The 13,907-nt window shown below is 36.7% G+C and overlaps 1 protein-coding gene across 2 annotated transcripts in view; it reads right to left on the reverse strand.

Annotated features, from left to right (window-relative positions):
• Vps41 (VPS41 subunit of HOPS complex) overlaps nt 1–13,907 on the reverse strand; it is a 169,255-nt gene that overhangs the window by 18,918 nt on the left and 136,430 nt on the right. For both annotated transcript variants that reach the window (XM_015490238.2, XM_048786477.1), the window contains 6 exons: nt 11,599–11,691; nt 7,565–7,692; nt 6,082–6,226; nt 4,226–4,267; nt 3,614–3,664; nt 1,260–1,397 (listed from right to left, as the gene is read on the reverse strand). In XM_015490238.2, the coding sequence (XP_015345724.1) occupies nt 1,260–1,397; nt 3,614–3,664; nt 4,226–4,267; nt 6,082–6,226; nt 7,565–7,692; nt 11,599–11,691 (597 nt within the window). The remainder of the gene's footprint in view (nt 1–1,259; nt 1,398–3,613; nt 3,665–4,225; nt 4,268–6,081; nt 6,227–7,564; nt 7,693–11,598; nt 11,692–13,907) is intronic.

Consider the following 13,907-nt stretch of genomic DNA (forward strand, 5'->3'; position numbering starts at 1 on the left):
TTTAAAAGATGTGGTAATTTTAAATCCGCAAACTCTCGCGTTGGAACACTAGGCCCCCAAAGGGCTTTTGATGTGCTATCAGGGTATCTACAAAATTCTGGCTAAATACTACTGATTAAGGACTTCAATCAATTCAAAATAAAGTTGACCTGGATTCTTAAAGACTTCAATCAGTTGCCAATTTGATATCAGCTGCCCTCTCAACAAAAGGAAACAACCTAAAATGAGCAAGAAATTGATTTTTTGGTGGGAAGTGTCAGGATTAAGTTTTTAATTTTATATTCAGGAGAGAGACCATACTTTCTATGAGTCTCTCTTTAGACAAAATAGGTAAACCTATATTACATGTCTTCATTCACTACTAGCATGCTTACGACCCGTTTAATTGGGGAACCTACTCTAGTACATACAGTAACTTCTTCATGTTATAAGTAAACATATATGAAAATAGTATATGAGGTGATTAAGTATATATAGAATTCTTATTTTTAAGAAAAAAGAATGATATCCTTTATTAATAAATCATGACTATCTCCTTTAAGATAGTTTTGGGTACCTGGACAAGAGTAATGTAAAATACACAGGTTTCCCACAATAGATACTGACAAGTTCTCTCTAATGAAGACATCCCAATGACCTGTAACACTGAAGCCCTTCAGAGACTTTTACAAATGTAGATTATTGACTTTGTTCTTTTCTAAAAGTAATAAGACATACTCCTTGCCTTATAAGAATTTATAGGTGAATGGGAAAGAGATAAAAAAAAAGAGGTAATAATGGAACATAGCAGTGTTAGTGAAATATAGGAACAGAGGTGGATGTTTAGAGCAAACGTGGTCTAGGATCTAAGCTATCAATTTTGGCTTATTAAACTGGATTCCTCACTGGAGCAACTACTTTTGACTTTGGACAGAAGCAGCTCTGATGCCCCAGCTCTGACTCCAAGGTGCCACCCTACTACTCTTGGGACACCGACTCAGACTCTTAATTTCAATTTAGTTTGATGGTTGACTGAGTCCTGGAATGTACATTAAACCTTTATGTCAATTAAGCCTGTCACAGAAATGCTTTAGCTCCTCACCAAAATCAAATTCAGAAGGACCTCCTGTTCTCATCAGAGCAGTCTGGCAAAACCTAAGGTTTGGTAGCAATAGTCTTTCCCTTGAATAGGGATATACAGAGATGAGAAGAATGACAAATGGCTTAGCAACAATGACAATTCCTTCTGAACTGTACAAGTCAGGTAGTCTGTACCTTACCTTTTCAAGTGGGCAATGGGTACTATCTCGGAGAAAAGGTAGTAAGTTTGGTCGATCATATTCAGCATAAAGACTGATCTGTTTCTCATGGTAGCGCTGCCCTTTATGATGGTCTCTCTTGAAGAGTTTATGCAAATACTACAAGGAACAAAAATAAACTATGAATATTAAAATAAGAAAAACACAATAACAGTCAACATTGCTACTTTTGGTTATAAACAGCTCCCATAAAGAGGTGGGAGAGAAGCAGTGTTTAGGAAAGTAACCCAGATGATGTAGAAGTGGGAAGGAGAATGCCTCCTAGTGAGCAAGGTGATTCTGATACTTCTAGAAGGTTTCTGAGTGAACTGGCTCTGCCATAACCTTGTGACCTTAAACAAGTCACTATCCTCTCTGAGACTCAGTTTCTTTACCCACAAAAGAGCTTACTGGGTTGCTGTGAGGATAAATGAGTTACCATTTGTAAGTCACTCAAAACTATGCCTGGTATATGCTAAACACTATAGAATTGTTAATAATAGTATCTGTTAATATCACCTGTCATTCTCTGCTTTACCTCAGATATAAAATGTTTGATTAGTGTTCTTTCTAGAAAATAAAAACTCTTTTTTTATCATAGAAAAAAGAACATGTTCTTTAAAACCCCAGTAGTAGGAGCAAAATTAACTCTCATTCATTCCCTGTTTTCCTTTTCAAATCTTAGTAAGATGTGTGGTTGTAATGAAAAGCTGCCTCTATTGGGAACATCAAAAAACAAAAGTAAAAATCAAGAGGAGTAAAGAGGTTCGGAACCATATTTTAAAACTGATTGCTTACCCTAATTGTTTGAAAAAGCTAGTGAACTTCAAAGGAAGTGAATAATTCACTTTCTTCTTACATGCAGGATTGTCTATCAATACAGTACTCAGAAATCAATGTTCAGTACTTAGTTAAGTGTAAATAAAAAGCCCACAACCCACTAGAGGTAGAAGACTTGATCAAACCAATCACACAAAGGGCATTCACACCTACAGTGATTGTAAACAGGTGAGTTGGTTCAAAATTGACACAGATCATCAGTCTGCCTATAAAGCTGTGACTCTAAATGGGTGAGCTGATGTTTGATATTAGCTGTTGCATGTAACCATGACATATGTATGCACTAAAGAACCCACTCCTTGGGCTAACTGTTCACATCTCCCTAAGTAAGGCAAGAAGGGCAGAAAAGAGTAGCACCAGATTCAACTCATCTGCTGGCCTGAGGTGTGATGAGGAAAACCACCAGGCATTGACAGTAGGGTCAGTGTATGTGGGCTGGGATAGCTGGTGTTGTTTCCCAGAAGCTCAAACAAGACTGGGAGGCTCTGCCCCATGTGCTAAGCCAAATTTATAGACACTGTATCATCTGGCAAGGAAGATGAACCATGTTAATGTGGATTCTTCCACCATTTCACTGATTACTGTCACAGAGCCACCACCTACAACCCTGTCTCATGGCTTAAGAAAGCCAGAATGCTTTATAAACAAATTCCCAAGGTGGCCAGAAGAGTGGAGCCTTCCTTGGGTAAGCAGATAATCTTGAGATTTCCGATTGTGAACAATATAGCAATAACATCTGCACAACTCCTGAGCCAAAAAAACAAAAGCAAAAAAACATACCTTACATTTTCTATTCAGTTTTCAAGAGCTTCAATGTATAAAACTAGCTTGAAATAAAGATATTGCTCCCTAGGCCTCTTCCTGGGGTACAAGAAGATGGGCAAAGATACTATATTTGATGCCCGTGGTCCTACTGAAAGGTTTTATAATTTTTTAAAGCACACAGAAAATATATACTCCCTTAATAATGCAAAGCATGGAATAAAAGTAGCCCCCAAAGAAATCAAGACCAACAGGTCGAATACTACAAATACCAAGGCTACTAAAAAGAGATGAGATTAGCTACTGCCAGGGTGAGGGGCCAAAAAATGAAGCCCTGCTCTGATCACCCTGTGGTTAGAATGGTTGTATGCTATTTCTTTGGCGAAGAACTTGGTCTCTACACTGCACCTTCTGCTTTTGCTGTACTTTGCTATAGTTACATTTAAAGGCAATTAAAGAGAGAAGGAGCTTACTCCTAGGCACAGTGGACAACACAGAAATGAATACAACTTTTAAATCTCAATTCAATTGTAAGTCAAAGTTCAAGGGTCTGTTCTGCATTAACCCTAGCCCTGGATTCAAAACATATCACACCACATTTTCATAATTTCAGCGTATTGTCTGTAGTCAAACCTCCAGTTTAGGAATTAATCTCCATAAAGAGGTCCCTGACACTGAAAGGTGTTCCATCCCACTATTTAAACAAAAGGGGAAAAGAAGACTTCAAAGCTCACCACATGCTGTAACTCCGGTCTGTCTTCTAATTCTTCCACTACCTTTTTAATCTAAGGAAAAAAATAGAAAATTTTAAACAGAGTTATGAGGACACAAACACAGCTGCAAAATTATCTGATAAACACCTCTTGTCCTTCTAGTTAAAGTAGTTCTAGACACTTATCTAGTAATCCGCTGCGATGGGGTGACTGTGGTTTGTTTTCTGGCCAGAACTCATGCTGAGGATTGATTCCCCAATGTAACAGTCTGGAAAAGTGGTGGGGACTAGCGCGAGGTGCATGGGCATGACTGCCCCAGTGAAGGGATAAGGCTGCCTCTCTGGCTGTTATTAAAGAGCAAGTGCGGCCCCTCCCAGTGGTCTTGCTGCTTCTGGTGCATTTGACTTCATTCTCCCACAAGTGCACTGCTGGCCTCTCCCACGTGTTCCCTGTCTCTTGCCATGTGATGCCCTGTGCCAGCTCAGGACTCTGCCTATGAGAAGGCATTCATTAAACACAGTCTCTCGACCTTGGACCAGAACCACAAGCCCAAATAAACTTCTTTGTAATTTACCCAGTCTTTTGTTATTGTGTTATTAACAAATGGACTTACACATATAAAAAGCTACTCACTGAAATTTTATCTTCATTGTCCAAAAGCATGTCAACAGCTTTCTAAAATACAAAAATTAGGCATAGTTACTGAAATCTGCCACATAAGAGCACTAAACACAACATAGTGTACACACTGCTACAGCAAAGGTGAAGGGCTTATTTTCTATGTTTAAATTTTACAATGGCTCTTATGCAAAATAATAACCATAGAGGAATGCATTTTCAAATGTGTCTCAGTCTGAGGCCTATGTATTTTGCACACTAATAAGATGGTGTCTTGCTGTAACTTACCAAGCACAAACTATCCTGACATATTCTAGCCCCCAATGATGTCTCAATTATCCTCACAAACTTTCATGTGATTCTGGGGAGTGATGGAGAGCATCTCATTACCAAAACCACAAAAATGAGCTTTTCTTAGTATCTGAAAATTGCCAATGCCTCCCTATGAGATTTCACAGAGATATAGAATCAGTCTTGTATAGAGAAGAAGGTAAGAGTTGGATAAAGAATAAGACACCAAAAGTTTCACAGTGTATGAAGCTTACAGACTTTTGGAATTTACTTTAGCCACCTTTGAAATTCATGAAACATAAATGAGTTTATGATAAGAGAGTGAGAAGAAAGCTCATCAAACTGAGTGTCATGAAGAATACCCAGGTCCTGTTCTTGAATCGGCTACCACCTCGCCATCCAAAGTTTATTTTTGTTCTCTAAAATATGAGGGTGTTAGAATAGATTATTCCTAAGGTCTCTTCTAACTAGAAAACTCGGGATTCTTAATTTTGGCCAAAACTCTTGAATAGCAATTACTCTCAGCCCTTTCATCTTTTCCCACAGCTCTACATACAAAATTAGACTCAAGACACCTGGGATGATGGGTGGGCATGAGGGAAGACTGGATATGGGGAAAATGTAATTAATTTTTATATATGCATGCCATCCTCTTAATCATCCTTTGCCAGAGAAATAGAGCACCTCTACCTGAACTTCATTCTATAAGATCTATAGCCTTAATAGACTTGAATCAGTATAAAAAATAGACTAAAGTATCTTTGAGAAAAAGAGGTATATGTAGATCTTACCTCTTATCTAAAAAAGATTAAGTTGATGGAGATTAATATAGCATATAATACCCCTAAATACAGAAAAATACAATTAAATGCATTATAATATAATGCATTAAAATTTAAGAGCTTTTAGAATCCTACTTTTTCATTTATCTAAAATTTCAATTTTCTGAATGAGATCATTATGTTTCATGAACCTCATTATTTTTCTCATAAGTATTTGTAATTAGATTCTTTTTTACATAGAGGAGGATTTTATCATGTTATAAACTGAATGTGAGCCATGGAGGCCGGTCCTGTCATTAGTCAAGCAAACCACTCTTCAAACGTGAGCTACAGTAAATAACACATTCCACATGTCCTGAACCTGAATATCACCAAAATCAGTAGAAACTGCACATGCTGGATCTGTGAATATCAATGAATAAAACAGCAATAAGTGGATCTAAACAGAAGTTCACTTAAATTTTAATTCTCGGACATAGATTAAGAGGGTTAAAAATGAGCCAAAGTATATGCGTAGTTTGTTTCTATGAATTATATCATTTTTTTAACTAAAAAAAGTTACTTTACACACACACACCCTTTTGAGTTCTACACCAAATTACAATTGCTTTTACAGAATCACCACACCAAAGAAAGTATTCCTGAATGTTAATTACTAAAATAACAACATCCAGTGAAAAGGGTCAGAATATTCAAGCATAATAAGTACATGGCCAAGCTACTGAGCATTTAGACAGATGTCTAATGATTATACAGTTGGAAAAGGGAAAATATCAGTACAAATAAAAAATACATTACCTCTGAATCAAAATCCATTAATAAAACTATTTTATCCTTGATTGAACTGAAAAGATTATGCTTGTGTATCAGTTGGAAAACGTCTTTATGTCTTAATGTTAAGTATATTTCCAGAGCATTGCCATAGTTTTTGTCATAGGTATACCTGGTAAGAAAAATTTTTTACATTAATGTTCATCAGCAGTTATAATAAAAATACACTTGCACAGAAATTATGTTTTTATAATATTAAAAAAACATTTGTTCAGATAGGAAAGATAACTTAATTTTCAAAAATATTCCTTGGGATTTAACAATTCATGATCAGTAAGTGCTTTTTCCTCAGAACCCTGCTTTTACCTTACTAGAATTTCAGAAAATTTATAACATTCATGAATAAAAAAATTTCATTGGGGGTTCAGCCTCAAAAAGTTTTACAGAAATCGTTTTACAGAAATCCATATACCAGACAATGAAGCTATGATCCAGAATGAAGGACATATTCATTTCAGAAACAGAAAAATCAGATAAAATTCTTACAAGCAGTATTCAGCTGACAAATTGGTTATATTCCAAAACCTTATCTATAAGGGGTTATATAAAATTGAAATGTTTTTCCATTGAAACAGTTTTTTTTTTTTTCATATTGATTAAGTCCCTCAACCAGCTCCTGAAAGCCAACTGAACAAAAATTAGACGTCAGTTCCTTATTAACATTGCTACAGAGTCCAAGGGGCATCTGGAACAATATTTCCAAGAGAAAATGATTAGTGTTCCAAGTCAGAATGCCACAAACATAACTTCTTTTGTGAAAACGTTTAACACAGTCTTTTCCTGGTCCTGGACAAAGATGGGAGAGTAGAGGTCTGAGGTGGTAGGGTTTTGAAGAGAGTCTGAAACCCACAGGAACTGTCCTCTAGACAGACCTGCACAATTCTACATGTTTCCATAGACTGAGGCTCCATGAAGGTATATCTTATCTTTGTATCAGAGGCATCTGGCACAAAGCCCGATCAAAGTGACCAATAAATATGAAAAAGGTTAATGAAGCTCCCATTTGCTGAGCCTTGATTTGGTGTCTTGCACTGCTCTTATTTTGCTGTTAGTTCCTAAAGGGAACCTGTGATTTTATATATTTGGAGTCTGATGTTTGAGAGACTGACTGGAAAATCTAGGAATAACAGAATCCAGAGCCTGGCTCAATGGAAAACTGTTTTACTTGAGAGGTCTAACACCTGACAGCCTTCCTACCTCCTACCCATTGCCCCAGAGTACCCTCTCCTTTGGGAAACAGATCATAGTATAACTGAACAGTTTTACATACTGACCTTACCTTCTACTTGTTCATTTGACATTTATGCAAGGTTTTATTTTTATTAAGAGTGAATGTGGGAAAATGACATTAGAAAGCATCCTCTCCACTCAGAGTTTGCAGAAGTCTAAAATATGAAAAACATTTTAATGTAGAGTGATTTGAAAAGGTAATACAAAACAAAAAACTCACAATTCAGCCAGGGTTTTGAGTAAAGTCTTGTTCTGACTATCTTTCTTCAGGTGGTCTCGAACTGCTTGAACTATTACTGAATTGTTGTACAGATCTCCAGGCCATTCTTGGATCAGTGTGGCAAAACCCTAACCAAAGAGGAACAGCAGAAAAAGAACAACACTCTTTAAACAAGTGTAACACTGTGATATACACAGTTTGGTTTTGGTCCATGGTTCTTGGCTCATAATCTACTCCCCAAAGCAGGCCATGGAAACTTAGTAGGTTTTTTAAGACCCTCCTCCTTCCAGAGTGGTTCTGCTCCACACCCTCCATGAAGAAATGTTGAACAATTTGACCCTGCAGGCCTCACTGCATTTCTGCACTCAGTCCATTAGCAATCATGCCTATGCAATGGCGTCTCTCTAAAATACAAAAGGGCTTCCAGATAGCCAAACACTGTAAAAATTCCTTGAGTGTGGTGTGCATGGAGAAGGCACAGAAGGTCTATGTCCCCTCCCACACACCTCACCCTGTGCATCTCTTCATCTGTATCCTTGTTAACATCCTTTACAATGAAGGGTAAACAGGCTGGCCAGAGTTTTGTGAACAGCTAGGACAAATCACTTAAACCTGAGGAGGGGGTTTATGGATGCCCTGGTTTATAACCAGTTGGTCAGAAGCATAGTTAAAATGACTTGAGGCGTGCAACTGGCAAATCAGGCGAGTAGGAGAGGGAATCTTGGGAACTGAGCTCTTAACCTGTGGTATCAGACATTGTGTCTAAGTGGACAGTGTCAGAATGAAACTGGATTAGAGGACAACAGCTAGTGCCACTGTAGAACTGCTTGCTGGTGGGGAGAAGTCCCTACATCTCTTGAAGTCACAGAAGCCTCTGTGTGGATTGTGGGGTGAGAACACAGGGAAATAGTTTGGTTTTCAAACGCAAAAACAGGATTACAATCCAGTTTCAACAATACTTAACAAGTATTTATGCAACAGATAGTGATTTTATGATTAAAACTTGAGTCAAACCACCATTTGACAAAGTTATCCCACTCCTCGGCATATTACCTAGAGGATTTAAAATCAGCATACTACAGTGACACAGACATATCAATGTTTACAGCAGCTCAATTCACAATAGCTAAGCTATGGAACCAACTTAGGTGCCCTTCAAGAGATGAACAGATAAAGAAAATGTGTTACATTTTCTAAATGGATGGAACTGGAGACTATTATGCTAGGTGTAATAAGCCAATCACCCAAATCCAAAGGCAAAATGTTGTCTCTGATATGTGGATGCTAATTCACAATAACTGGGGAATGGGTGGGTGGGTGAGAATAGAAGTTGAATGGATTAGACGGAAGGGGAGGAGGAATTAGGAAATTGGACATAATTTTCCTAGGTTCTTGTATGAATACATGACCAGTATAACTCCACATCGTGTACAACCACAAAAATGGGAAGTTATACTCCAGTATGTATGATCTGTCAGAATACATTCTACTGTGATATAGAACTAAAAAGAACAAATAAAAATAAAACTTCAGTCATAAACTTTTCATCAATATCCTAACTATGGGTTTCAGGGTACAAAAGAAAACATGGAGAATATAACTACCATAATCTCCATTTATTCTTGGGAAGTAGGTTGTGCTATCCATTTCTGTTCCTATTTTTATGAATGTACAACTAGGTAAGGCACCCTGTTCTTTACATAAAGTACCGTTGCACAAGCAAGGTTTAGCTTTGACTTGTTCTATACTCATTTTGGACAGCTATAACACATGGATGAAATTGTTAACATCTAACAGTATCAAAGTCAACTACTTTCCCCAACACCTTCTATGCACTTTATTTAGGTCTGGGCACACTGTTGTGCACTGCACAGCAAGTACAACTATACATGGCGGCTCTGTGGAGGACAAAGCTGCTTCCACAAATAAAATCATCTGGCATAATAACTTTAAAAGTTACCATGTCTGACCTCCTTCCAGTCTGGCTTCTGACCCACGTTTATGCTGGGAATTAGAATTTTGATTAAAGTCTTATCCCCTAGCCCTTACTCTGGTTATATCTGGATCTCAAAATTTGTGGTTCTGAGAGAAACCCCAGATATCCTGATTTAATTCTGTTCTCCCTGACAGCTGATCTTGGCCAGTAGCCTATATAGTACCTGCCTCCCAATGTTAAAGTTCATGTTTTATAACCCTAAGTAAGTTGAGTTTACTTATTGATCTTTGACAACTTGGGAAGGGGTGGATTAGACATACTCAAAAGACAGAAAAGAGAAGTAAAAATATCCATATTACTAGAAAAAAATGATATTAAATATTACATGATAACACTATTAATGCTTTAATGAACTACTTTAAATTTATTTAAATGTTATTTAGAGCCAGGTATGGTGGTGCACATCTATAATCCCAGTGCCAACGGAGACTAAGGCAGGAGGATCCTAAGTTCGAGGTAAGCTGCAGCAACATACTGAGACTCTGTCTACAAAAAAAGGGGTTGGGGATGTAGTTCTATGTTAGAGAGCACTGGGTTCAATCTCCATTAGAAGAAAGTTATTTAGAAGTAAAAACAGACTGGTACAAGGTATTTCTATAAAGCGCCAGGATTTGGTAAGGAGAAAAACCACAGAAGAATCAGGAATATCGCTTCCACTAAAGTTTCATCCAGTTTTGACTAAAGTAACCCCCCTAGTAAGGATGGCAAGAGAGCAGAGCAACAGACCACACATTTTCCCTCCAAATTGCAACCTTCATATTAGCACGTAAAGTAATTTGACTTTAGAGATTTTAGGGAGGGAATTCAATCAGAACACAAAATGTTCCTGAATCAAAATGACACTATGGATTAAGCTTCTCTTTTCATAAGACTGTGCGATATTTAAGATAAAAGAGTCTGTAAAGAATTCCACCTTAATAATGGCAGCAGTCAGTAGCCTTGAGACCAGAAATAATATTGTTCAAAGGAAGAAGAAAGTTTGGCTCCATTTCCTCCTTTCCCTAGCCATGCAATAGCCTCGAAGTACTGCCAACTTCTATCAAAGAAAAAGGACAAGTCATATTGTGTGATGAAAGCAAGATGGCCCCACTGTAAACTGACATAAACACTTACTACATTTCACGTTAGGCTTCTTCCTGCATAACTGGCTTCACACACCCTGGAATAAATGTGCTACCTAAGAAATACTGATAAATTCAACCCAGTGACCACAATGATTAATTAGAGGACACAGTCAGTGAAGAACCGTTGTGACAGAGTGAACAAAGGTATAGAACACCTCAGTGCCCACTACATAGTAAGTAAATGGTTAAGAAGTATTCATTAAATAAAATGCCACAGAAATTGTACCACTTTTAACATGCTTATACAGTAATATTAATTAGTCAATATTATAATAAGACCTATTTAAAACAATTCTATTAGGTTATAAATTAACAGGCAAACCTATAAGCATAGGACTGGAAACTCTATGAGACTAGAAACATGTCATGAAGCGCATCATTACCTCAAAGAAAATTGTATTACCTCATATCTTTTTAGGAAGAAAAGAAAATTGAGAAGTCAATATTTCAGAGAAGTACATTGGGTGGGGGATATGATTGTTAATGCTCTGTTGACAGCACAAAATTTTCATACAAAAGTTGTTACGGATCACTACTATTATGTGACAATTTAATTCAAAATTTAAACATTAAGTTGAAAATAATGTAAGCTAGAATAGGAATTATGCATAGAGCTTGTAACAAAAAGTTAGTTATAATTTTCTCAATACTACTGATCTGGCAGACATCTTAAAACATTGAGGAGAAAATATTTGCAAGCTTGAGATTTAAGTCATGCTTATTTCAGTCTCAACCAAAAGTTTCCCAGACATAACATGAATTAATGGGATAACTTTGATGATAAAAAAATTTAAAATAATTTAAGAATTGATATACGTGAAAGAATTACAACAGGATCATAAAGATAAACTTTCAAGACTTCTTAAAATTTTCTATTGAATACAAACAAATCTGTTCATGTCATAATGCCGTACCTCATAATCACTTTCCAAAAACTCATGTAAGACCATTTCATATATGAGTGGCTTCAGAACTGGATCTCCTCTTGGCAAATAAGGACTAACAGCCTGTGGAAGGAAAGGGAAACAAGAATTCTTTAAAAGGTAGCAAGACAAAATTGTATTCCCATTACGCAGATAATATAAAAATATATTTTTTATTTTAAAAATTTAAGACTCAGGAATAAGAGTACTCTGGAAAATTATTCTGGAAAGATGCAAATGAACTTTACTTTCTAACAACAAATTATGATACATTTTCAAAAGTATAAGATTATAAAATCGACTTGTTAAATAATCTAAAGTATAAGTCACCTATACATCTTTTCCTTCCTGAAACTGAAGTGCACCAAACAATGCACAATCATGTTTTGAAATAGGAAAAATGCATCTTGCATTCTTCGGATATTTCCTAATATAGTTCTCAATTTCCTTCTACTCACCCATTACCATGCTTTGTACTGGGGACAGTATCCCCAAGAAGTTTAGTGTCCAAGAAGGAAGATGTGAAGAGAAATAAACAGATACTGGTGATACTGTGTGGTAAATATTATTAGAAAGGGATTAACAAAGGGCTGTGGACACAGTGGAGAATCTTATGTCTGTCTGTATTTATTTATGGAAGTGCTGGGGATCTAACCTAAAGTCTTGTGCATGCCAGGCACTCTACCACTGAACCATACCCCCAACTCCACAGGGGAGAATCTTGTATGTTATTTATGGTCCTGAATTTATCAGGCAAAGACAGAAGGGGAAGCGGATCTGGCAGGGAACAAAATGAACAAAGGCATGCAACCACAAACATTTGTGTTCAAGGAAGACACAGGGGCCCAGAGATGGGAGAATTAGGTCCCCGAAGGTAGGTGTGACTGGAGAGGAAGGGAGGTGGGGTCATGAAAGGAACTCAATTGTATTCTATGGGCAGGAGGGAAGCAACAGATAATAGGGAAGTGAGAGTCCAGATTTATTTTTTAAATAGATATCTTTTAACCAGGACTGCCCCTAGAACATAACTTTAGCAAGGGCTGCCTCTAGATCTATCATAAGGTCTTTGTAATGTCAGGCAAGAGTTAAGGAAATGGCACTGAAATGGAAGTGAAAAGGCCCAATTAGTTGATTTGATAAAACTGACAAAAAACAGAGATTAAATGGAATGAAGAGGTAAATTGAGGAAAATATTCTCACTAGGATAGTGGCTCTTGATCCATTAAGAATGAGAATGAAAATACTGTGTGTTATAAACACACATTCAAAGGACAATGACCAAATTTGGGAAGGATGTAGATTTACCTTAATTCGCATTATCATTATTAGCAATATATATGAAGAGAATTAGCCATCATAACAATTCAAAAGAATTGTCTGGGTTATACAGCCATCAGGTAAGCAGGCCCATGAAACTTTGGATGAAACCTTCTAGGAAAAGCCCAATAAGAAATGGAGCTGGGGTGCTGGGGATATAGCTCAGTTGGCAGACTGCTTGCCTCGCATGCACAAGGCCCTGGGTTCAATCCCCAGTACCACACATACACACACACGGAAAAAAAAAAAGAGAGAGAAAAGAAATGGAGCTAGGGTCCAACTACAGAAGAATAATCCTTTTTTTTTTTTTTTTTAAATTTAAGCTTTCTTTTCTTTTTTTAATTCTAATTTGTTATATATGACAGCAGAATGCAATTACAATTCATATTATACATATAGAACATGATTTTTCATATCTCTGTACACAAAGTAGAGTCACACCATTCGTCTCTTCATACATGTACTTATAGTAATCTTTATGGGGCAAGCACAAGAGTAAGTAGTCATGGGATTGATAAGCCAACATAATTGGGACATATAAAAAATACATTCATATCTCCATTAGAGCACTCAACAGGCTCAGAAAAACTAAAAAATGTTTTAAACAAACATAAGAACACTTTACTGATTTGAATGTTGTATACTAATTTTAAAGATTAAAAAATGAAGCAGTAAAATAATTTATTAGAGCTACATGGTCAAATTTCACCTTTTCACAGGTAAGATATTTGAAAAATACATTAATTCTTCAGTAAATTTGAAAAAGGTCTTATGTTTTACAATTCACCAAATAAAATTATACCTGGCTTCCAAAGCCATTATTTAAAAAGAACATGAAAATTTCATCTACACAGAAATCCATATGCAACAAAATGAAACTGAACCCCTTTCTCTCGCCATGCACAAAAGTTAATTCAAAATGGATCAAGGAGCTTGATATCAAATCAGAGACACGCCGTCTGATAGAAGAAAAAGTTGGCTAC

Source organism: Marmota marmota, unplaced genomic scaffold (assembly GCF_001458135.2).
Source record: "Marmota marmota marmota unplaced genomic scaffold, marMar, whole genome shotgun sequence".
In the NCBI taxonomy this organism is placed as follows: Eukaryota; Metazoa; Chordata; class Mammalia; order Rodentia; family Sciuridae; genus Marmota; species Marmota marmota.